The sequence below is a fragment of the Scylla paramamosain genome, chromosome 7 (genome assembly GCF_035594125.1).
Source record: "Scylla paramamosain isolate STU-SP2022 chromosome 7, ASM3559412v1, whole genome shotgun sequence".
Taxonomy (NCBI): Eukaryota; Metazoa; Arthropoda; class Malacostraca; order Decapoda; family Portunidae; genus Scylla; species Scylla paramamosain.
In genome coordinates, this window is record NC_087157.1 from 1,080,467 (window position 1) to 1,105,000 (window position 24,534).

Sequence of the window (24,534 nt, forward strand, 5' to 3'; positions counted from 1 at the left end):
TCTCTCTCTCCCCCCATTTTAAGCCGTCATGTAATAGAATACGCGGCCGATTCACTCTCACCTGAGCCACCAAGATTACTTTTAAGCGTCTACTTGCAATCCCGTTTTCTTTCCTTACTTACCATTGACTGCCTGCTCTGGTAACAACAATACGCGGCCCCCTTCCTTCCCCTCTCCCTCCCCCCTTTCCTCCCCTACCGCTGGCACGGTGTTGTGAGTGTGCTCTTGGTGACAAATGCCCGGGGCTGTTCATAGTGTATCACGTGGTAAATTTAGCTTCCCTCAGCCACCCCTACATCACCTCTTTGCCCTTCTTCCTCCGCGGCTTATTTATGGCTATTTGGGATCTAAAAGTGAGATAAGCGGCTGTAAAAAGGGGGTCCCGCTGCGTGTTGTCGCTGGTGTTTCTGAGGTGTTGTGCTCCTTGAGGTGGCTGTTTGATTTTGCCGCCGCTCCTTGTTACCTTCACTGCAGCCATCGCTAATGCTGCCGCCACCGCCGATGTTACTGTTGCCGTCACTGGTATGCGAAGTGGTCTCCTCTTCATTGTCGTTTCTTTTTCTTTTCCTTGATTCCTAAGGTGTTTTTTTGTCTCCTTTTTATTTATTTTTTTCTTCATTTGTTGTTCTTTGCGTTTCCTCGTCTCTTGTTCCTTCTCTTGCACTTCCACTTCGTCCTCTTTTTCTCTTATTTCTTTTCTTTTTTGTCTTTCTTCTTATTCAGCTTTTTTTTTTGTTCTTGTTCTCGTTCTTCCTTTTATTCTTCCTTTCCTTCTTCTCTTCCTTCTTCTTCATCCTTTCGTTGCTCCTTCCCTTTTCCCTCTTTCTCCCCCCTCTCCTCTTCCTCCTCCCAGAGTTATTCTCGACGTCACTGTGGCAATGTTCCCTGTCTTCTTCTATTTTGTTGATACTTAACTTATTTGCTTTTGTTGTTTTCTTACAAGGTTGCTAGATTATTCATAAGAAAAATAAAGCACCGTGTTTACTGGAATATTAAGCGTCTTGGCTGTGCGATTCTTTCAAGACAGAAAACGTAATGTGCAACATAATTTGTTTGTTTTGGTCAGTGTACATGCGTGATCAGGTTGCTGAGACACACATCACCATTTATCAGCAGCAGCAACAAACAGTACCCACAGAGGGAGGACGCGAGGGGGCTGCCGAGAGGGCGCCAGCCAGGTGTCAGCTCGGCAGTGTTGGTGGAGCCGGGCACGGGAGGGCTGGCCGAGTGAGTTGGGGCGGGGCACCACCGCCGCCATATCGGGCACGCCAGCTTTCACTTACTCATCTTCTTCTTGTGTACATACTGTCTACTTCTTCATGTGGGCTCCCACGCCCCGCTGGTGCGTGTTCTGTCAGGAAAACTTACTCGGGATGCTTTACGGCAGCAGCAGGAGCAGCACCCATGCAGGGTACCACGCGGCCAAATTCCTCCGGCGTGAGAAGAAAGTACCACTACTGTTCTACCGCATCTCTGCAACCACGGGGCTCTGAGTGTCCCGCATGGTGTGACCAGCAAGGATCTGCTGGATCGGTAGAGGAGCTCCTTGTTACATTGCCCTTGTGATAAAGTGTTTGGGCAAGTTCGCTGGAAATATCTACTAAAAAAAATAAGTGGTCTGCATGCTGTTTAGCCCTAGAGCACAGTGTCTGCAAGAAAGTGAATGTCGGTGGCTGGGCACGAGTGCAGCAGTGGATGGGGAGTAGCTATTGAAGTGTATCTGGAGTCCTCCCTTGGTCGTGTGGTGTGGTGGGCCGCTGGCGGCACCGGTGTAGTGTTAGTGGTCAGTGAGAGGCGTCTCTCGGGATTACATCAAGCGCCTCTCCGTCCCTTCCTGGACTCCCTGGATTACTCGACGCACCAGCAGGACGATCGTGAGTGGGCTGGCGGCCTCAGGCTTGGCAGTGGATGTATATTGTGCCGAGGACGAAGGGTGGCCCCTTCTGTCCTTAAGTCGTCCCGATGGCTTTCGTCAATGTTCAAACCAACGTCAGGTGAGCCAGCCGGGACAGAATACAGAACTGTTCCTATTGCAGTATATACTATGGATATATTACATGACATACGAGACACAGTAACTCCTTTTGGATCAGGAAGGCATTACCCATTGCTACGATAAGTGCTTGTAGAAACCTGGACGTCATGTGTGTGTGTGTGTGTGTGTGTGTGTGTGTGTGTGTGTGTGTGTGTGTGTGTGTCTATATATATATATATATATATATATATATATATATATATATATATATATATATATATATATTATATATATATATATATATATATATATATATACACAGTTATATTAAACATATAGTACATTCTTTTCTCTCTCTCTCTCTCTCTCTCTCTCTCTCTCTCTCTCTCTCTCTCTCTCTCTCTCTCTCTCTCTCTCTCTCTCTCTCCTCTCTCTCTCCTCTATCTCTCTCTCCTCTCTCTCTCTCTCTCTGTTCTTTTTATATATATTTTATTCATTATTACGTTAGTGCTTAGAAAAAGAAATTCTTAAAAAGTAGAGCGTCCAGAAACAATCAAAATATTGTGAGTAACTTTCCCCTTAAACACACACACACACACACACACACACACACACACACACACACACACACACACACACACACACACACACACACACACACACACACACACACACACACACACACACACACACACACACACACACACACACACACACTAAAACACACACACACACACACACACACACCACACACACACCACACACACACACACACACACACACACACACACACACACACACACACACACACACACACACACACACACACACACACACACCACACACACACACACACACACACACACACACACACACACACACACACACCTTCCACTGTTTCATTCACACATCCTAATACACACACAAACTTTAACACGTTTGATATTTACTTGCTATTCCTTCATCATTATGTTTTTATTTGTTCATTGAAACAGATATCCACCAGCTCAGGACCACCCCTCACCCATCACACCCATCACACCCATTCCCCATTCTGACACCATCCTCTCTGCATCGGTTAGTGTCCACATACCAGCGCCTGCTCGCCCTTCACAACCATAATCTACTGCACCCCACCTCACCTCGTCCCTTGCATGCCATTCAGTCTCTTGGAATGTTTAAGCCTTTCTGATGAAGCACTTCCTTACCTGTACTCATTCCTGTGTATGTCTCTCCCGTCTTCCTTATTTATTTATTTTTTTTTCAATCCATTGGCTGTGTTTATCGCTTCCTTTCCTCACAGTATTTCCCACATGCAAAAGATATGTATTATCGCATAGATGGCTTCACCTTATCGTATTTTCTAGGCTTCGTTCCTCTTCCTCATATTCTTTTCAGGCTAATAATTCCTGCCTATATTTTCCTCCTCCCGTATTTTTCTCAGATAACTTAAATTACACCATCTTTGTTTTGATCTCAAATTAAGGGAACGCAAAGGAAGAGTACACAACAGCAGACGTGTTGCCTCCTACGAGATTGTTTGGGTTTAGCTTTGCTAAAGGCAGAGTCTCCTCCCGAAAATAACTGTTCTCCAGCACCTCATTTATCGCATGTCTTTGAGTTTTCTTGGCCTTGCCTTAACTGCTCGTGCCTCAGCATACAAAATTTGGCACTGCATTCACCTTCAATCATTCCCCCCACCCTTTTTTTTTTTTTTTTTTTTTTTTGCTTACAAACGTGTGTGTGTGTGTGTGTGTGTGTGTATATATATATATATATATATATATATATATATATATATATATATATATATATATATATATATATATATATATATATATATATATATATATATATATATATATATATATATATATATATATATATATACACACACACACACATACATACATAATATTCAGTTTTTTTATCTTCAGATAGCGAAATTTTCTTACTTGTTTCAAGGTTTAACGTCAGCGTCTCAAGCTCTTGTCAGACCATGTCATATTTCATCAGTTCACTCTTTCTAACAGCCAACAAGATTTATTTTACACGTTCTTGTGCAAATTTCCCTTGATAATTCTCATGTCATTATTATTGTTATTAGTTATCGTTATATTAATTAAAGTTACTGAAAAACAGTAGACAGGGACGGAATCACAAATAATGTTATAGATTACCGAAGCAACACTGGCACCACTGTGGTGCAAAGAACATGGAAGGAGAAAAGGAGTGACATGTGCATAACAACACCTGGTACAATTTTCTTTCTCTCGCCCTCTGTGCTCCACCTTTCACTTTCATCATCACTCCATTCACGAACATGGACCTTTGCTACAGAAACGTTTACTTTACTTTTCCTCACTAGGTGACACACTCTTTGCATACTAAACGTTCTCCTGGCCGTCACCAAATGTCACCACACTAGAAATATGCAACACCAGTCACATAGTTGTTCCTTATATTGTATCAAATACTCACATTCACTCGCAGCAAGCTCTGTATGTTGACTCACAGAGAAACACAGTACTGTAACTAATTTCGAGCTTTTCATTAAATGTTCACTGCCCCAAGCCTCAGTTCCTACACTATCTATTAGACATACGCTGTCTTATAGACAACTATTCTGTCATACTGTAAATCATTCAACTCTAATTCTTGACACTGAACATTCTTAGGCAGTCCTTCAATTAAAATTTCGCGTCTCAGCCTATGATAAAATCATTTCCATTAAGTTTGGTATTCTGTGTCGTCTCCGTACCTCCCTCCTTTCACTATTATGACTTTCAACACATTGCACAAAATACATGTAGGAATTTAGCCATACGGTTTTTCAAGATATAGTGAAAAGATTATTTGTCTAGTTAGCTGTCTCTCTTCACCTCTATCCCACAGAGATACATTCTTTTTTTTTCCCTGCTACTTTCATGCTTAATGTTCTTATAATTTTCTAAAGTAATTGAAATTAAAATTTCCCTCTCCTATCTCATTCGATATTGCTATAGAAAACTATTTTGCCAACCTTATTAAGGCTGAGAATCAATTAGTATCTTCTTTTCATTATCTTTTAATAATAAACATTGGAACTTTTTACGTTTTCTGTATTACATGAAGCTTCTCAAAGAGATGAGTATCGAAACGTCCTTCAGAACTAAACTAGCTTTCCCTTTGTAGATTATGAAGTAGGCACTGGCACAGCTTTTATGATGATGTAGTCCCTGGCCAGTCTTCTGTTCAGGTAAAAATATGTAAAAGGCTCTTGGTTTTCGTAGAAGTTAATGTTCTTACTCCTTGAGCCTAAACTCCCGGTAGACGCTACTCCTTGTCTCATAAATCCACCATGGGCACCCGCACTTTGGCATTCAGTCTTCTGGCACAGTAGCTCAGTATACCATCCTGCCATTCTCGAGTTACCTCACACCGTTTGTTGCATATGCTGAGCTGTACAGCATACCTCGTGACCTATTTTCCAGGCGATATAGCTCCCCCCGTTGCCTGCCTCTTTCTTAACGAAGCACAATGCTATGTTTCTAGGTTTGCATACACTGTTCTCCTCTTATGCATAAATATTTTATCCCTCTATTCTCAGTAATACTTTAATCTAATTTTTTTTTTCGAAATAATTGGCCCACTGCAATACTTTCTCATTACTTTTCCTTTTAAAAATCACATTGGGTCTCACACTTCTCATATCCTGTTTGTATTATTTACTTCCTTCCAAATTGAACATTTTACCATTTGAGTGTGTTTATTTTGTATATATATATATATATATATATATATATATATATATATATATATATATATATATATATATATATATATATATATATATATATATATATATATATATATATATTACACACACACACACACACACACACACACACACACACACACACACACACACACACACACACACACACACACACACACACACACACACACACACACACACACACACACACACACACACACACACACACACACACACACACACACACTTTCTCTCTCTCTCTCTCTCTCTCTCTCTCTCTCTCTCTCTCTCTCTCTCTCTCTCTCTCACTCTCTCTCTCTCTCTCTCTCTCTCTCTCTCTCTCTCTCTCTCTCTCTCTCTCTCTCTCCCCCCCCCCCCAAATCCTAAGGGCTATAGTGCTTATTGCGCGCGCATGTGTGTGTGTGTGTGTGTGTGGTGTGTGTGTGTGTGTGTGTGTGTGTGTGTGTGTGTGTGTGTGTGTGTGTGTGCGCGCGCGTGCGCGCGCCTGTGGGTGGGTGGGTTAGTTTGGGTGTGTTTTTAACTAAGGCACCCACAGCAAAATATGACCTACAAGCATGACCTCAACTTTCTTGCGGTGCTTTTAATCTTCCATGGTTATGTTTGTAATCGGTGTGGTAGAGTAGCCCTGGCTTGCCTGCTTCACTCCATTCTTGTACCTCCGCCCAGCGGGACAGCGGCATTTGTTGCCCACCACGACAAATACCTTTTTCACGTCAAATCTCATGAAAAGAAATTGGACTCGCCTGGGTTTTTCTTGCTTCACGCATTTGCTTTTTATCTCATGACATTTAGAAGAAACGAAGACAGCTTTGTACTCACCGTAATAGTCACACAACCATCCTTTAGCACCTGTAGGTAAGACGTAACCGCCCGTCACTCTGGGACCAACAGAGCAAAGAAGAGGCCTTTGATTATGCTCTCACCGTCACTTGACTGGAGAATTCACTCGACAGTACGTTCTGCTTCACTGCCAGGCGGCTCCACTACGTCAACTTTACCTTCGCTAACCTATAAACCCTCCCCCTTCACGGCAGCCAACAGCGGCTGTCCTGGTTTATGAGTGATGGTGGGAGAAGCGGAAGAGGAGGAGGAAGAGGAGGAAGAGGAAGAGGAGGAGGAGGAGGAGGAGGAGGAGGAGGAGGAGGAGGAGGAGGAGGAGGAGGAGGAGGAGGAGGAGGAGGAGGAGGAGGAGGTGAAGAAGGAGGAGGAGGAGAAGGAGGAGGAGGAGAAGGAGAAGGAGGAGGAGAAGAAGGAGTGCCAAGCATGCTTTCCATCAGGTTCTCCTCGCACGTGGCCTGATTATGAACACTTTACAATAATGACTTTTTTTTTTTGCGGCTTCCCTTCAGTGTTCGCTTCACCTGAGCGCAATTAGCGGCGGTGTGTACGCACCTACCTGACATGTGCATGATTCTCTTCAGCGGCTGGCACAGAAAGAAACGAATGGTATGCGGGACATGGTAATCTTGTTTGCACCACGATAAATTGCCCCGATGCACGACTCTGCTATTTCTCATCTGTTAGTTTATATCCCGGACTTAAATCAGAGTTTGGAGGGAAGACTAACGCTTGCTTAAGACAGACCCACACTGGTGCTCCGTCCTGCTTGCTTTATGATCGCGCGTCTAGCAGCTGAGTGACGGCAGAAGGGTACCAGGTGCCTGCCCGTCCCATCTCTGTTGACATTTTACACAAGCAAGAATATCACGCCTCCTTATAGCACGTGTTGTCATCCTCGGAATGGTGCAGTCAAGAGGGGAGGGGTAGGGGAGTGAGAGTTTTAATATTTCATCTACTTCCCAGCTGTCTCAGTCATCGATATATTGAACTAATTCGAAGTTTATCCACTCATGTTTACATCAAAGGGGGCGGAACTGGAGGGGTGGCAAAACAACGGAATTTGCTAAGCTGTTGTTGTTTTTATCGTATATTGCTTGCTCCAGCATTCCTGTAGGTTTGAAGTTAGCTGTCTGTTTCTCATGGGCTGTTGCTTTTATTTGTGTACTGTTTTGTCAGGAGAAGTCCGATGGGCAACATAAGCTTCATTAGGGACCACATTTTCCATCAACACAATTGAGTCGGTTGCATTGGTCGAGGACTTTGTCATGAAGGTGAACACACTGGGAACATGTAGCCATGTCAACATCTGCAGTAAGTTTTTTGCTACTAAAAGGCTATGAATCTGAAATTACTGTGTTGACAAAAAAAAGTGTAAAAGTTTTGACAGTGAAAATAATGTAGATTTATATTTACACACAGAAAAAAGTGCATAAATATCAGAAACTTTATTACAGTAAATAGACGTGATAGAACATTGTAGTAAAGAAATACTGATAAGATTCTTTGATTGGACGGTGTTAGTCCAGTTTACGGAATTCAAACTGCATTGATTTTGGGTTGTGCATGATGAACACTGTAAAAGGATATCAATCTTTTACAATAACACGATCAAACGCGTTTAGTTAACTAGCCTCTTGTTGGATGTCAGAGCTACCGCTAAGAAAAGCTGGCAGGTGGATTGTGTTCTGGTTCAATAGTTTGGTGATAATTCATCTTAACGATACAACATATCACGGCGGTGCGGGGAATTCTGTGCTGTAATGGCGCTCGTGTGGCAGTCCTGGGCTGCTCCTGGACCTGCTGTGCTTCGTCCGCTACACAATATTCTTTGTTATTTGATGGATGAAGCACCAGAAGGAAACTAAACAGGTTTTGTAACGGCGATGCTGAATGATTGTGCTCTTTTTCACATCTCCAGATGTGGATTTGCTAAATTTACAATAATTAGGAAACTATTTTTGAATCTAAACGATCTACATTACATTTAATTTTCAACAATGGCTAGTATTAATTTAGATACAGCTTCAGAAGGTAACGGAGTATATGAAAAAAATGCATGTAAGTGGTTTTGTGATTAATTTCGTGGCTGGATGATCAACCGTCCGAGATTTAAAACAATTAAAAAAAAAATAGTGTAAGGAGCAGGTGTGTTAGGTGTTGCAGGTGCTTCCACCGTAATTCTGATTTAATTTTGTCCCGATTCTTTGGAGGAACAGTCCCGAGTAGACTTTGTATCATACCTTTCGCGACATGTTATTGTGGTGATGTACTGCTGCACTTTTCTCCCACTTTTTTTTTTTATATATATAGATTCAAGTGAAAAAAAAATATACATTCGATCTATGTATACGTGGATGCATTTATGTATTATAGCATATGCATTCATGTATGAAATTAGTGTAATTCTGTAGCATACATGAATCTTGCAGTATAATGTAAACTCTTTGTGTAAATAGAGGACAAAAAAACTGTGTAAACAAAAGAAAAAAAAGAAATATGCAAGTAATATCTGTGTTACTACATCTTCACTCAGGGATATTGTGAGTTATACAGCTCAAGACATTCTTGTCACCTAAACCGGCTATCTGGTCCCATTGCTAAGGATAACTCGTTTCTTTCGAGTCACTACAGTCAAAGCTTCCAGAGACCTTTCAGTATGGTTAGATCTTTCATCTCTATAAATGTGAGCACACTCTTCCTGCCGTCTACCTAAAGGAGATACCCAGCGTGGCCCCTGATAGTGAGGCATCCGTGACACGCGGTGAAAAACACCCGGCATTTAATGAGACACCGCTCCGGCCTTGAGGCAGAGGCTGACGTGTTACTGGTACCTTAGCACGTCATCTAGGCCGACGCCTCCCAATACCCCTAACTGACTGACGCGCGCGCGCACACACACACACACACACACACACACACACACACACACACACACACACACACACACACACACACACACACACACACACACACACACACACACACACACACACACACACACACACACACACACACACACACACACACACACACACACACACACACACACATAAATGTAAACCACACAGAGCCAAATCATTAATCATAAACTCGTATATAACTTTGTGTGTGTGTGTGTGTGTGTGTGTGTGTGTGTGTGTGTGTGTGTGTGTGTGTGTGTGTGTGTGTGTGTGTGTGTGTGTGTGTGAGTGTGCGCTGAAAGAGTTACGGTTGACGTATAATATCACCCCAGATTGTGTCAGAAGGCGTTGGGAAGTACTGTTGAAGGGGTTATGTAGCGTCTTTATTACTTCTGGTAGATCGACATGTGCATTCATCTTTTTAACCTTTATTCTTTCGTGCCATTACTATTGCGCGCAGTGCATGAGGAACGTCTTAGTTTTGTGGATTATGAGGTCACGAGGAGCCGGTGAAAGTGGTGTATCCACATGACAAACTGTTGGAGTAAAAAGTTAAAAAATATCAACACGTATGTTTGTTTTTTTCATAGTTGAAGATGCTGAGTGAGTGATGGAGGAACAGCTTGACCCGCTGCCAACCTTACGAGCAGCCGCAGCCTCTCCTTCCTCACCTATACCCACTCAGTGCGTCTCCTGTCCGCCTGGCTGCCGTCTGGTGCTTCCTTCACTTAGATCCTGAGTGCTGTCCTCAGTATTATGTTAATTTCTTTTAGTTTTGTTGGTCCTGCAAGGTCTCTCTCTCTCTCTCTCTCTCTCTCTCTCTCTCTCTCTCTCTCTCTCTCTCTCTCTCTCTCTCTCTCTCTCTCTCTCTCTCACTCTCTCTCTCTCTCTCTCTCTCTCTCTCTCTCTCTCTCAGTCTCTCTCTCTCTCTCCACAATAATGTCAGGCAGACGTATTTACTGTCCTGGTGCTCTCTCTCTCTCTCTCTCTCTCTCTCTCTCTCTCTCTCTCTCTCTCTCTCTCTCTCTCTCTCTCTCTCTCTCTCTCTCTCTCTCTCTCTCTCTCTCTCTCTCTTCTCCGTCTTCTCTTTTTCTTTAATATTTTCGTTTAGTCACAGTTCTTTTTAACGCTTTTGTCTACTTGCGAGTATGAACAACAACCTTATGTGTTGCTTCTGAATATTGCTAAGTTAGTTGCGGGTAAGATGTTGGGGATGATGTTGACAACCTTATCCCTTATTCAGCTGCTTGGATTGGAGGCAGAGACGAGGGTAGCGAGTGTTGTGGTTGCATCGACGATAATTGTGGTTTTGGTGGGATGGTGATGTTTTTATTGTTGTCGTTAGTGGTAGTGGTGGCAGAGATGGTAGTGGCGATGGCGGCGGTGGCGGTGGTGCTAGCGGTGGCGGTGTAGCCTCATGGGCACCTCAGCGCCTCGCCTGCCAAGTGTTGTGTTACGAAGCGTCTCCGCCGCTTCTCACTCGCTGCTGACGCTTCAAGGACTGTACCAGTCTCCTCTGTACCTTCAGCATATTCACAAAGGAATGCAAAGGAAGAACAAACATCAACAGACCTCTTAGCCCTTCAAGGTTGTGTGATAAGACTACCTCTTGCCTTCCCTTTGAATAAGACGGAACTTAAAATTAATTGTTCATGATAAATCATGGAGCATTGGTGTATTGCACGGCAGTATTTATAATCATGCAGTAATTTCAGGTTCTCTTTAAATGTGGGATTAACTTCCCTTTTATTGTCGAATTCGGAAAATAAATAAGTGAATAAATACAATAAATACAATAAGTTACATTAGAAAATATAAGGTAAAGCCAAATGTTTTGCCATCATTACTTTGGGTAATAAAGAGAAATTTTGGAGCTCAACACGTGGCCGCGGTGTCGTACTCCGGCTTTAGCTCGTGGCACGGGCATGCGGTGGCTCAACGACCGGCACCGTGGGCGGCAACTCTCTCCCGAGCATCAAATCGCTACAGACGCGCCGCGGCCCAGCAGGCACCTGGTGGGAGAGTTACAAGCCTTTGCTGGGATCACGAGAAGAGAAAAATTCGTCCATAAACGTGTAGACATGTCTTTTGCTGTTGAGTCTACTTCCCGTTAACTTGCTTCCATTGCAAGTGAGGAAAACTACATATTTACTCATATAGACTTTCCGCGGGTACATGAAGTGGGTAGCAAAGAACTTCTCTGAAAAAGAACAAAGATAAAAGGAGGGTGGGGGGTAGCGGCGTAGGCAGCCAAAGAAGGCTGCCTGCCACGAGCACTTGCTGTGCCAGATGACCTGAGCCAAGGGGAAAAATAGCCGATTGTGGCTGTGAAGTGTGTATGTGTGTGTGTTTGTTTGTTTGTTTGTTTGTGTGTGTGTGTGTGTGTGTGTGTGTGTGTATGTGTGTGTGTGTGTGTGTGTGTGTGTGTGTGTGTGTGTGTGTGTGTTGTCCAACAATCAGGACCACATAATGGAGAGTGTCACTCTTATTTAAATGGAAATCGAAAGCGTAAAAACAAACAGTGGTAGACGTTGATCCTCGTCAGGTAAAGGTGCGTGTAACAAAGTTTTCGTAGCAAAATGTCACATTAATTATGACTGGAGTATAATATGTGCTGGAAATAATAAAGAATGTCACAATGAATGACAATAAAATGGTAATTTTTTTTTTTTTTTTTGCCACTTTTAGTATATTGTAGTTAATTTCATAAATTCACTTAAAGAAAAACGATTTGAAGTAGCGAAGTTGGTAACAAAACTCACTAATGCATTTGTCGATTTAGTTTTATTAATATAAAGGAATCTCTCTCTCTCTCTCTCCTCACTCTCTCTCTCTCTCTCTCTCTCTCTCTCTCTCTCTCTCTCTCTCTCTCTCTCTCTCTCTCTCTCTCTCTCTCTCTCTCTCTCTCTCTCTCTCTCTCTGTCTCCCGTACTTTTTTCCTCTGCCCCTTCCTCCTTTTCCATAATCTCTTCCCTTTAACTTCCCGTCGTACTGGAAAGATTTATGGCCTCGAAGCGAATTAATGATGATATAATGCCGAAAAAATACCTTGAATGTGTCTTGCTAAATTTCCTTGAACCAATAATTTTGCCTCCTAGCCCGGTGCGTGCCTGGTGTCGGGATCCTTACCCTGTGATGGCTTTTTACGTGGTGACCAGAAAACCTACATATTGACACCCTAGTATGATATATGATTGCAAAAAATACTGTAATTAACATTTTTTTCATGGCTTTTCTTATATATGAAGGTATTATATTTACGTAATCATGACGCCATTGCTGTTCTCTAGTCGCATCATCATCGCCCGGTCAAGTTCAGCATTTACTTTATTTTTGTTTTATTATTTATTATTTATTATTTTTTTTTTTATCCTCGTAAGAGCTTCAGGTGCGGGTATTCTTGCATCCCTTCTCTGGGTTATGTTTACTGTCTTAATCAGTGTATCTACAGGCAAAAAGACTAATTCTGAAGACTAATTCATGAGATACCAGTGCCTGTGTATACAGTATTTTGTAGAGAAGTATTTGAGATATAAGAGTATGTAGATGAATGAGTTGCAGATGTTGCGTATAAGTTGTCTTGCATGTGTAGTGAGGTGACAGTAGACACCCCGCCACAATACACAGGGAGGTCATGGTAGTGAGGGACACACACAGAATAGCTTGAAAGTGACTGTACTCTTTCCTTCTCCTTCCCTCAGTGTGCATTGTCTAGACGTAGGCATAGAGTAGCAGTACAGTTGCCGGGTCTGGGAACTACAACCAATTCTTGTTTTGCAGAGTTAACAGAGCCACCAGCACCACCGAGACTTCGGGGTCAGTACCTATAGCGTGCCGCTGCCTCCCCCAATGCTGCACTAATATTTAGCGGGTGTAGGTTTGCCCCATAGCGGTAGTCCTCTCACGTGTTTGGTTTGATGAGGTAGAAACAGATGCATAATAACGAGTTAGAAGTGAACTTGTTTACTGTAGCTTCCTAATAGTGTATGCTTTCTAAATGCTTTGTGTCGTTTTTGAGCATAAAGTTGCAATGGCTGTGGTGGTGGTGGTGATAATGGTGGTGTTTCAGCAGCAGCGATGGTGGTGGTGACTGTGGCCGGCATGAAGACAGTGTAATACCCTGTCTTTGGTAGGACACTTATCACGTTATCATTGGGTCATTATGATATGCTTTATGACAATTTTGTTTTTATATTTGAGCTTAAACTGGCTTTCAAATGTACTGTTACATACCCTGTGATTCACGTGCCTCGTGGAGGACTGTGGTGCTCCCTGATTGGGCTCCTCCATCACCTTAATGAAAGATGATGCCACCTGTGACCCACATCCCTCTACACACGTGTGCTCCTTAATGTGTACATATATGTGTATGTACAATGCGTCCTTCCTCCCAATTAGCGCAGCATGTACATGCGTGATGACAATCAACGGACCTATGAACTCTGCAACACATCATTGTGATAGTTTGTATTGCGAAACTTGTGTGTATGTGAAAGTATATTTTTGGATTATTGTGATTATTCTCAAGATATTACAGTGACAACGCCGAGGAATTCTTCGGCGCTATCTTCCCTCAGGCGTGTACGTACGTGTGTGTGATAGGTCTTTATTCCACATAAATTTGGTTTTACTCGCATATGCGTGGTGTGTGTTTGTGTGTGTGTGAGTACATTCTCATTTCATATATATATATATATATATATATATATATATATATATATATATATATATTTATATATATATATATATATATATATATATATATATATATATTTCTTTCTTTCTTTTTTTTATTTAAGAACGCACAAGTTGTACATTCTATACGTCAGAAAAGAGACTTTCATGATATTCCATGGTATGTTTCTTTACTTTACTTCACTTTGCTTATAATCGATAACCAACCACTGGACTCAATTAAAAGTAATAGCTATTAACTACAATAAGTTCAGATTCAGCACTGATATTATTTTCTTGTTTATTGGCATTACTGAATGTTAGTGTTGTGTGTTTTGATCTAATTTTCAAATTTTACTCCTACCGTTTCTGGACTTCGTGTGATGATTTTAACTTAATATCATGTTTGGCAGGTATAATCGCTACAATTTTATTTTCCTTTGTTTTTACTTAACTTTCAGAAGTACTTTACATATTACATTTCCCTGCTTGTATCTTCCCACTGCCTCTGTGGTAATACACTGCGAACACTTGTGTCGTATGCTAGCAAATTCTTATGATGTATTCATAATCTCTGTATTTCCAAATAGGCACCCAAGGGTTTATTTTATTGCTCGATGATGAATGTTCATAGTTTTGAAATCCTCTAAAATCCTTTCTGTTCTTATGTTTTGGTGATAATGCATGTCTCCATTAATCCGTCAGTGAAGTAACAGCTCGTGATCGGAGCAGTGTCATTGATACCACAAAAAAAACGTAATTATACTTTCTCCCTCATGCACGGTTATATTACAGGGGGGCATGTATACAGAGGTATCCGCCTGATGTCTCACGGGTCATTTAGGCCACTGGTCTGAAAAAAAAAAGTCAATACACAACTGATATATTCACTATGTTTCTTAGCAATAATACTCCCATAGTTGTATTTATTTAAAACCAAGCCAGATTCTTAATTTCTTGCAACATAGCATTTTTTTCTCATGTAAATAATATAGCCGAAAATAGGTCCTTAACTTACATTAAAGGCTTAGAAACTTACATACCTGAAGTACACTACTACGTCTTTTTACTGAAAAAAATAAATAAAATAAATGAAATAAAATAAACGAAAAGACATTTGTAAATTTCATCATTAAGGTTCAGGACAGAAGACGTCCTCGGGTTGAGATGGGCTTGTTTCTGCCGCCAGCTCGCTACACACGAGTCGGCAGTGAGGAGGGAGGATTCAAGAGCTGCCTTTAAAAGCACGGTTCGTCGGACGCCAATATCCACCCTTCAGTACACCGGGAACAGTGAGGGTCAGCGGTGCAGTGAGTGTGGCGGCGCGTTTGAAGTATAAACAGAGTCAGAGCTCATCTTCGGGTGAAGACTGTCGGTCCCTTGACTCTGTTGCATAGTGTAAATTTATGTATAGTTCATTACATGAACTTTACTTTGGAAGATACAATGACGTGGTAAAAATCAGTACGTTTATAAGATTCAAATTTAAGTAATATAAAAAAAAAAAAAAATCGGCCCAGCCTATTTCAAATGATACAAAAAATTTTAGTGTGTTGCAAGATGCTATAAAATATGACTTGGCTTTCAAGTAAATACAACTATGGTTATATTTTCATAACTCCTAAATTTTTGCTGCTCTTCCAGTCAGATTGGAGTCAAAACCATTTCGGCTTATCAACTCTCCTCTAACTGACGGTCTTCAGCCTCTCACTCATCGCCTCAGTATTGCATCTCTTGCTATTTTCTACCGTTATTTTCACTGTAACTACTCTTCTGATATTGCTAACTGCATGCCTCCTTTCCTCCCGCGGCCTCGTCCGCCTACACACACACACACACACACACACACACACACACACACACACACACACACACACACACCACACACACACACACACACACACACACACACACACACACACACACACACACACACACACACACACACACACACACACACACACACACACACACACGAGCGCTAGCCTTACCTTTAACATGCACCACACACTCGGCACAATGCAAACATATATGCACGAAAACATTCCCTTTAATCATGAAGAAAATATGAACACTCACACATTCACACTTATTTTCACACACACACACACACACACACACACACACACACACACACACACACACACACACACACACACACACACACACACACACACACACACACACACACACACACACACACACACACACACACACACACACACGTTCAATATTACACCAAGTGAGTTATGTGGTTGAGTATTAGTCATTTAATTATGGATTTAGTATACTCATTTGTGATTCACCACCGATTACACTTTTATTGTTTGTCCACTTTGCCATTAACGTGCTGTTATTATTATTGTTGTTGTTTGTCATTATTATTATTTGTCATTATTATTATTATTATTATTATTATTATTATTATTATTATTATTATTATTATTAGAATTAATGGTAGTTGTAGTCGTAGTAGTGGTAATAGTAGTAGTAGTAGTAGTAGTAGTAGTAGTAGTAGTAGTAGTAGTAGTGTAATGATAACAGTAGCTGTTGTTGTTGTTGTTGTTGTTGCTGCTGCTGCTGTTATTGTTGATATTGTTGTCTTTACTGCTGGTAGCACACATGACAACAACTGTAGCAGCAGCAATTGTAGTAAGAACAGTAGTGGTACTATAACAGTAGCAGCAGCAACAATATCACGAGCTTGTACACGCACACGCACGCACGCACGCACGCACTAACGCACGCACTCACGCACTCGTAGGAAACAAGGCGCCACAAACAGGCATACATACTGTAGAGTGCGGGACTGTCGTTGTCTCCCTCCCCTACCCGGTGAGGCGCCGCCCACCTGTTGCCACACACAGTGAGGCGCCAGGTGAAAGAGGCAATCGCTCAGATATTATGGTCCAAACTTCCTCACTGCATATGAGTTAAGGACTAAATGCTGTTTGTTTCTTTGCCTGCTATGTCAAGTTTATTTCTTAATTAGAGTAACTTTACACGATTTCACTCGGCAAAAATATAGCAATGGTAATTAAGTCTGAGCTGCTTGATCAACATTCCTTGCTCTTTCTTTCAAAATTATTAGGTTAAACTTGTAATTCCATTTTTTTTTTCATTTAATTTGATAAAAAAAAACGTAGTAGTCAGAACTCAGTTAAGCTGCGTCTTTAGCGATGTCTGATTGGATATATATACATATATATATATATATATATATATATATATATATATATATATATATATATATATATATATATATATATATATATATATATATATATATATATATATATATATATATATATATATATATACACACACACACACACACACACACACACACACACACACACACACACACACGCTTCTTTCCACTTCCCACATTACACTCTGCACTCATGATCACTTGACATCCTGGTGTAGAAATAGAGATGACAGAAGGCAAGACTTAACGAGCGCTCGTGTCAATGTGCGACGCGTGGGCTTCATGTACAATATTGTTTTAGAGTTTATTATATTCTGCTGACGTTCTTGTCCTTCTCCTCTTCATCGTCGTCGCCCTCCTCCTCAAAGCCTTTTTTCTTTTCTTTTTTCTCAGTCATCCTTCTGGAGGTTATTGTTGTTGTTGTTGTTGTTGTTGTTGTTGTTGTTGTTGTTGTTGTTGTTGTTGATATTATTATTATTATTATTATTATTATTATTATTATTATTATTATTATTATTATTATTGTTGTTGTTGTCGTTTTTGTTTTTGTTGTATTTGCTTTTGTTGTTGTTGCTTTTGTTCTTGTTATTTTTCTCCTCCTCCTCCTCCTCCTCCTCCTCCTCCTCCTCCTCCTCCTCCTCCTCCTCCTCCTCCTCCTCCTCCTCCTCCTCCTCCTCCTCCTCCTCCTCTCCACTTCATAGTAGTTCTCCTTTCCTCGCCACGTTGACTGCAGGGAGTGGTGGATGGGGCGGGAGCCTTCATCTGTATTATCCTGTTTCTTCCACTCTGCGTTAGATAGTCACAGTAAACAGCACCGCGAGGACCAACGCGTTCACAACTTCGTTCTTCCTTTGCGTTCATTTTTCGTCTATCCTCCTCCTCTTCCCCTTCTTTTTTTTCGTCCTCCTCCTCCTCCTCCTCCTCTTCCTCCTCTTCATATTCTAAACCTCCTTTTATTACTTCTTTTATATTATACAAGTAGGAAAAAAATCTGAGGCACAAAAGAAATCAAGAATGTGAGTACGTATTTTATCTGAAATTAAGACTCTCTCTCTCTCTCTCTCTCTCTCTCTCTCTCTCTCTCTCTCTCTCTCTCTCTCTCTCTCTCTCTCTCTCTCTCTCTCTCTCTCTCTCTCTCTCTCTCTCTCTCTCTCTCTCTCTCTCTCTCTCTCTCTCTCTCTCTCTCTCTCTCTCTCTCTCTCTCTCTCTCTCTCTCTCTCCACCCCTGCAAGAGAGAGTACAGGCGACACGCGAGGCAGGGTGGCGGAGCAGCAAGATGGCAGTGGGCGAGGTGGGGCGAGGCATTGGTGGTGAAAATAGTGAGGTAGTGGAGGGAGACGATGCTCAGCTCAAGTCTCAGTACCCGTGTCCTCATCTTTCTCCCTCCTCCTCCTCCTCCTCCTCATTCTCCTTCTCCTTCTCCTAATCCTCCTCCTACTTCTCCCCGTTGTTGCTGTTTTCTCTGTTCTCCTGTTTCTCGGTATATTTCTCTCCCATCTCTTCATCTCCTTGTTCACTTTCTTTGTCGTCACCTTTCATCATCTTCATTTTCTTTCTGTTCTCCTCATCCTCCTCCTCCTCCTCCTCCTCCTCCTCCTTGTCCTTCGCCTTCTCCCTCAGCCACCAGCCCGCCTGTCACCTTCAGTTTATATATTCACTTTCCCAGATTGCTATCTCCAATTATGGCTGCTCTCCGTGGTTGTGGATTCTTTACTTTGTTTTTAAGCGCCTCTTGACTCCATTATTCTCTCTCTCTCTCTCTCTCTCTCTCTCTCTCTCTCTCTCTCTCTCTCTCTCTCTCTCTCTCTCTCTCTCTCTCTCTCTCTCTCTCTCTCTCTCTCTCTCTCTCTCTCTCTCTCTCTCTCTCTCTCTCTCTCTCTCTCTCGGAAATTTTAGAAGGGATACTAAATTACTGTCCTCTTTTACGTACATTAATAGTTTTCTTTCTTGTCAAAGCCAAGAACCAGCAATTTATTAGTGGGTCTCTTTCATAAAAGTCTAGGGAGGACGGGAAGACTGCGCAGAGTTGAGTCAGTGGTTCTTGTTTGCGTGGAGTTTATTGGGACAGCGGCTGCTTGCAACTTGAGGCGGGCCAAAGTCCAATATCTGAAGACAGTGTGAGATGTTAAGCAGTAATTGAAGTAGCACTGTTCCGTATTTGTTTCATATATTTTTTCCTTTTGAATACTGAGATCTGCATCATATCGTCTGGGTTCTTGTGACTTGTGATAAGACGTCTATCTACTTACTCTTTAATATTCTAAGTTTTAATATTTCCTTTCTTATATTCGAAATGCTGTATTGGTTTAGTATGGTTACTCTATTTGGTAGCATCCACCTCCCTTATTCATCCTTTGCAATGATTTTAATAACCGTTGTTAAGACAGTACAGCCATACTGTCTTCAATACCTTTACCACACACACACACACACACACACACACACACACACACACACACACACACACACACACACACACACACACACACACACACACACACACACACACACACACACACACACACACACACACACACACACAAAAAAAAAAAAAAAAAAGCTAGTAAGCAAGAGCCCACGTGTGTGTGTGTGTGTGTGTGTGTGTGTGTGTGTGTGTGTGTAAGCAAGCCAAAGAGACCAAACATCATTAATACTGTCCGGCTTAACCACCGTAAACAGGAATGTCTACTGTGTACGCAGTTCATTTGCTGCAATATTCACCCTAATCTATAAAGGAAATCCATAAAAGAAAGTGACCTTAAGACTAGCAACCTTGTGACCAGGCATCCCCGCTCCAACACACACACACATACAGACACACACCTGTTTTCCCTAACAACAAGCTTGCCACTATCCTTCCCTATCCCTCTCACACCATTTATATAGCCAGTGCAATCATCCTCACTTATTTCTTTTGCCTGAGTTCGTATCTTTTATTTTCCTTCAAAGAAATGCAATTTGTAAAACACAAACTGAACCAAGTGGCTTTATTAAGATCGCCAGAGTCAGCGAGTGTTGTGACGGCCGGGCACCACCACCACCATTCACGCCCCGGCACGGTACTAGGGAGGGACGAGTAGTAATTATTCTTTCATGACTCCGAGGACGCAACCCTCTCTCTAAAGGTGCCTTGAGTGACCACGTGTGTTAAAGATTAATCCGCACGTGTGACTCTGAACAGGGTGTGAGTGTTGGGTATGGTGTGTGTTTGTGTGTTTGCTGTATGTCCTTCTACTTGTCTGTTTGTGTTTTTGCTGCATGTCCTTGTGTATGTGTGTGTGTGTGTGTGTGTGTGTGTGTGTGTGTGTGTGTGTGTGTGTGTGTGTGTGTGTGTGTGTGTGTGTGTGTGTGTGTGTGTGTGTGTTGTTTCCTTCATTACCATCGCCACAACCATCATCAGTATAATGTGTTGGTGGTGGTGGAGTTAGTGGTAGTGAAGGGGCGTTGTGCTACGTATTGTGATGTTGTTGTTGTTGTTGTTGTTGTTGTTGTTGTTGTTTAGTTTACTATTGTTGTTGCTGCTGCTGCTGCTGCTGTTGTTGTTGTTGTTGTTGTTGTTGTTGTTGTTGTTGTTGTTGTTGTTGTTGTTGTTGTTGTTGTTGTTGTTGTTGTTGTTGTTGTTGTTGTTGTTGTTGTTGTTGTTGTTGTTGTTGTTGTTGTTAATGTTTTTGTTGAGTTTATTATTGTTGTTTTAGTTGCTGCTGCTGCTGTTGTTGTTGTTGTTGTTGTTGTTGTTGCTGTTGTTGTTGTTGTTGCTGTTGTTGTGGCGGTGGTGGTAGTGGTGATGATAATTATTGATGTAGCTGTGGTCGTCGTCGTCGTTATTGCAATTCTTGCCAATCCAGTAGTTGTGGTGGTGGTGGAGATGTGTTGCTGGTGGTAATAATTGTCATCACAATATTTTTGTTGATATTTCTATTTCTCTTGTTGTTATTGATGTTGGCAGCGATCGTGGCGGCAAACGTTCATGGTGATGATGCGGCTACTAAACTGTGATGTTATAGCTAGTCTCGCAGTTGTTGTTGTTGTTGCCTTCGTGACTGTTATCGTGCATGTACTGACCATTAGTAGTGGTATGATGGTGGTTAGTGATAATGGTGATAGTGGTGGCGTGTGTACGTAGTGGTGGTGGTAGTGAATTTTTTGGCAGAAGGAGTAAAGTGATTAATGAACGTTCTCTCTTTAAGTCGTCAAGAATCTTTCTAGGGAAATACTAGATGGACAGGAGTGTCACAGATTTAGTGACAGTTTATGGTCACTTGGGTATTTTACCAATGAAAGGATTGAAACTACTTGTAACTCAGTTTTAGGAGTCTTTAACCACTTGCTTTAAAGTTGCAGTTAATTTATTGAACACGGTTAATATCATTCACCTCTCCGTTTCTGCTCCATTCTCTCTCTCTCTCTCTCTCTCTCTCTCTCTCTCTCTCTCTCTCTCTCTCTCTCTCTCTCTCTCTCTCTCTCTCTCTCTCTCTCTCTCTCTCTCTCTCTCTCTCTCTCTCTCTCTCTCTCTCTCTCTCTCTCTCTCTCCAGTACCAAGGCTTGGGTCTCTGCGGGCTTGGCCAGAGTCGTGGCCAAAAATAGTTGCTCTCCTCTTTCTCTCTGCCAAAAACTGTGGGAACCAGACGTCTGTTTTTCTATTGATAGTAGTTCACCGGGTAATGGCGGGGCCTGGCGGGGGTGATAAACAACACTGTGTCATGAGACGTCGTGGTCCGGACCTCTCCCCTCCTTAGGGTGCCCAAGAAAAAGAGGAAGAACACAGGGACGCAGCTTATGATGTTCTGTCCAAAATTCGCGGAAGGAAGAGGAGTAAGAGCTGCCTACGATGTTTACTAAGAGGAAATGTAAGAAGAATTTTTTGTTCTACAAAATTATTTGAGGATATATTAATAGAGAACATTTTTAATCGGTCGAAAGCTTGTTGACTGTTATCTGGAACATACAAAAAAAAAACTGGCAGATTTCAACCTATTTGATTGTAAGAAGTTTCTGGACGCCACTTGTTGTATTGAAAGGCTTTTCAAAAAAAAAAAAAAAATAAAAAAAAATAAATAAGCCGTGTTTATGTACATACATTCGTGAAAAGAACTCCTTATGAAAGAGAGAGAGAGAGAGAGAGAGAGAGAGAGAGAGAGAGAGAGAGAGAGAGAGAGAGAGAGAGAGAGAGAGAGAGAGAGAGAGCGCCTTAAACAACAACAAAAAAAGTAGTGTCTTTCTTTCCCTGATTTTTCACAAATTCTAGCGGCTGCTTTTTGCCAGAGCGTGTGGGACTATATTTAACCCCTCACGTGTATTTTGGACGTTGCGGTTCTTATCTTATAAATAAATCTGTAAACAAAGTAAGACAAGTGCAGTTCCTCAACCCGGACAGTGCTACCCGCTGGCCACAACGACCCTCCTGACGGGGTCTGGCGGACGTGTGCCGGAGGGAGCTTGTCGGAGTCACCTGTGATAGAAGGGCGTTGCTTTTGACTGCGGTGCATGCAGCGTGAATGTAGGCTGAGTACAGCACGCTAGGGCTGGGTCTTTGTGTTGCATGGTCATTCTTGTATATTTTTGTAAATAGTCCTTTTTTATGTGGAATATATTTAAATGTTGTATTCTTGGTGTTCATGTATTGTTTTCTTATGGGCTGATAATATTAAAATTATATTACTCATATTAATGAATATCTCAATAAAACAATAAATTCATGCATTAAGAATATAATAATATTAAGTAATAAAGAATTATTGGCGGTAACTTTATCATGAAGCCGTTAATCTCTTCCCACTTAAACACTGACAGGGGAAGGTTTAGGGCAACATGAGGAAGGTGCTGGGTTGTGTGACGCGACACAGGTGTTGAAGCGTCGGTAATCGCAGCCAGGTGTTGGGCTCTACTTACCTGGTGAAGCATGTTTACTTTTTGAAGATAAGTTTGAGTGTTGTATCCATGAAGAGCGTGTGAGGAGGAAGGGAGGACGGTGAGCCATTGTGCGGCGGGAGGGTGCAGCCTAATGGATATATTCTGAGCAGACGTGATAGTCGTGATAAAATCAATGTTTGCCGCGTGGGAAGTGCTCCGGCTTAGACCAGTCAAATAAAGAAAACGTTGAAGTGTAGCACATTTTCCAAGGGAAGCGTAAACAGCAGTGGCAGGAGTCCAGTGGTAGGAGTCCAGTGGTAGGTGGGTGGCGCAGAGCGAGGCAGCGCAGCAGTTATGCCCCGGGGCAGTTATATAATACGCTCGCTAGTTGTGAGTTCAGCCGACAGGGGCAGCTGTCACGCCGTGCGTGGACATTGTCAGTTGAGAAAAATGGGCGTGACCAAGGAGAAGGAAAATGAAGGGCAGTAGGAGCACCGTGGCCAGCAGGCGGCGGAGGGCCGGCCTAGGTGCCGTGAAGGGTGCCGAGAAAACAGAGGCGAGTTATTTCTGTACCTTTGTGCGTGGCGGGCGGAGTGCGGCAGTGAAGGGGCGGGCGTGACGTGAGCTGTGCCGCCACTTCTCGTGCAGCCCTCTTATCTCGCCCGCCTGTCTATCAGTAGACACGGGCTAGGGAAACTAAGTGCAGTTCGGCAGGCAGCGATGTGATGTGTTGTATGGGGCGTCAAGAAGTGTTGCAGTGGTGGCCTGTGTCCGGATGGTGCCAAGAGCGAGAGCCACGTGGGGTTCTGGCGCCAGAGGGCCGCCCATGGGCGTGGTGATAGATCACAGCTTGGTAGTGTAGGTGGTAGAGTGGCTCAGTTGTGGACAGACAGTGGAGGAAGGGGGAGAAGTGTTGTGGCGCGAGGAGCGAGTGTTGGGGTGGTGAAGCAACAAGTGTGTGAAATGTGAGCGACCACCGTAGAGCGTAATCCATCAGTCATTGTGGTAATCCAGTGGTCCTACCTTACACAGCTTTATGGTTTGTCACATTGTCGTGACTTGTGTTCTCTCTGTGGATACTGATACCGCCTTACAAGTACGCGTCTTACGTAGCTGTTATCCTGAAGACGACCGCAGCAGTGTGTTCCTGCGGCAGGATGCAGTAAGGGCGTCACCGGACTCGTGGCCTGGCCATGGGTTAGCACTCCCGTTATGTAGGGGCCATGGGAGAAGACGATGATACCTTGCTGCTGAGTGGAGACATGTATGTAGTGTTTGCTATTGTTCGTATTCGTTCTTCTGTTTG

At 42.5% G+C, this 24,534-nt stretch overlaps 1 protein-coding gene and 1 long non-coding RNA gene across 3 annotated transcripts in view; both read left to right on the forward strand.

Annotated features, from left to right (window-relative positions):
• Positions 1–395: 395 nt before the first annotated feature.
• The window catches only part of LOC135101882 (uncharacterized), a 93,934-nt gene continuing 69,795 nt past the window's right edge, over positions 396–24,534 (forward strand). Inside the window, exons 1-2 of one of the 2 annotated variants that reach the window (XM_064006192.1) lie at positions 396–1,994; positions 13,274–13,309. In XM_064006192.1, coding sequence (XP_063862262.1) covers positions 1,664–1,994; positions 13,274–13,309 — 367 coding nt within the window. In that variant the 5' untranslated portion in view covers positions 396–1,663. Of the gene's footprint in view, positions 1,995–13,273; positions 13,365–24,534 lie in introns of those variants that run through there. The other variant, XM_064006191.1, reaches the window with a different exon arrangement.
• The window catches only part of LOC135101883 (uncharacterized), a 19,466-nt gene continuing 18,087 nt past the window's right edge, over positions 23,156–24,534 (forward strand). Inside the window, exon 1 of the long non-coding RNA XR_010269424.1 lies at positions 23,156–24,492. This is a non-coding gene — a long non-coding RNA (uncharacterized LOC135101883). The remainder of the gene's footprint in view (positions 24,493–24,534) is intronic.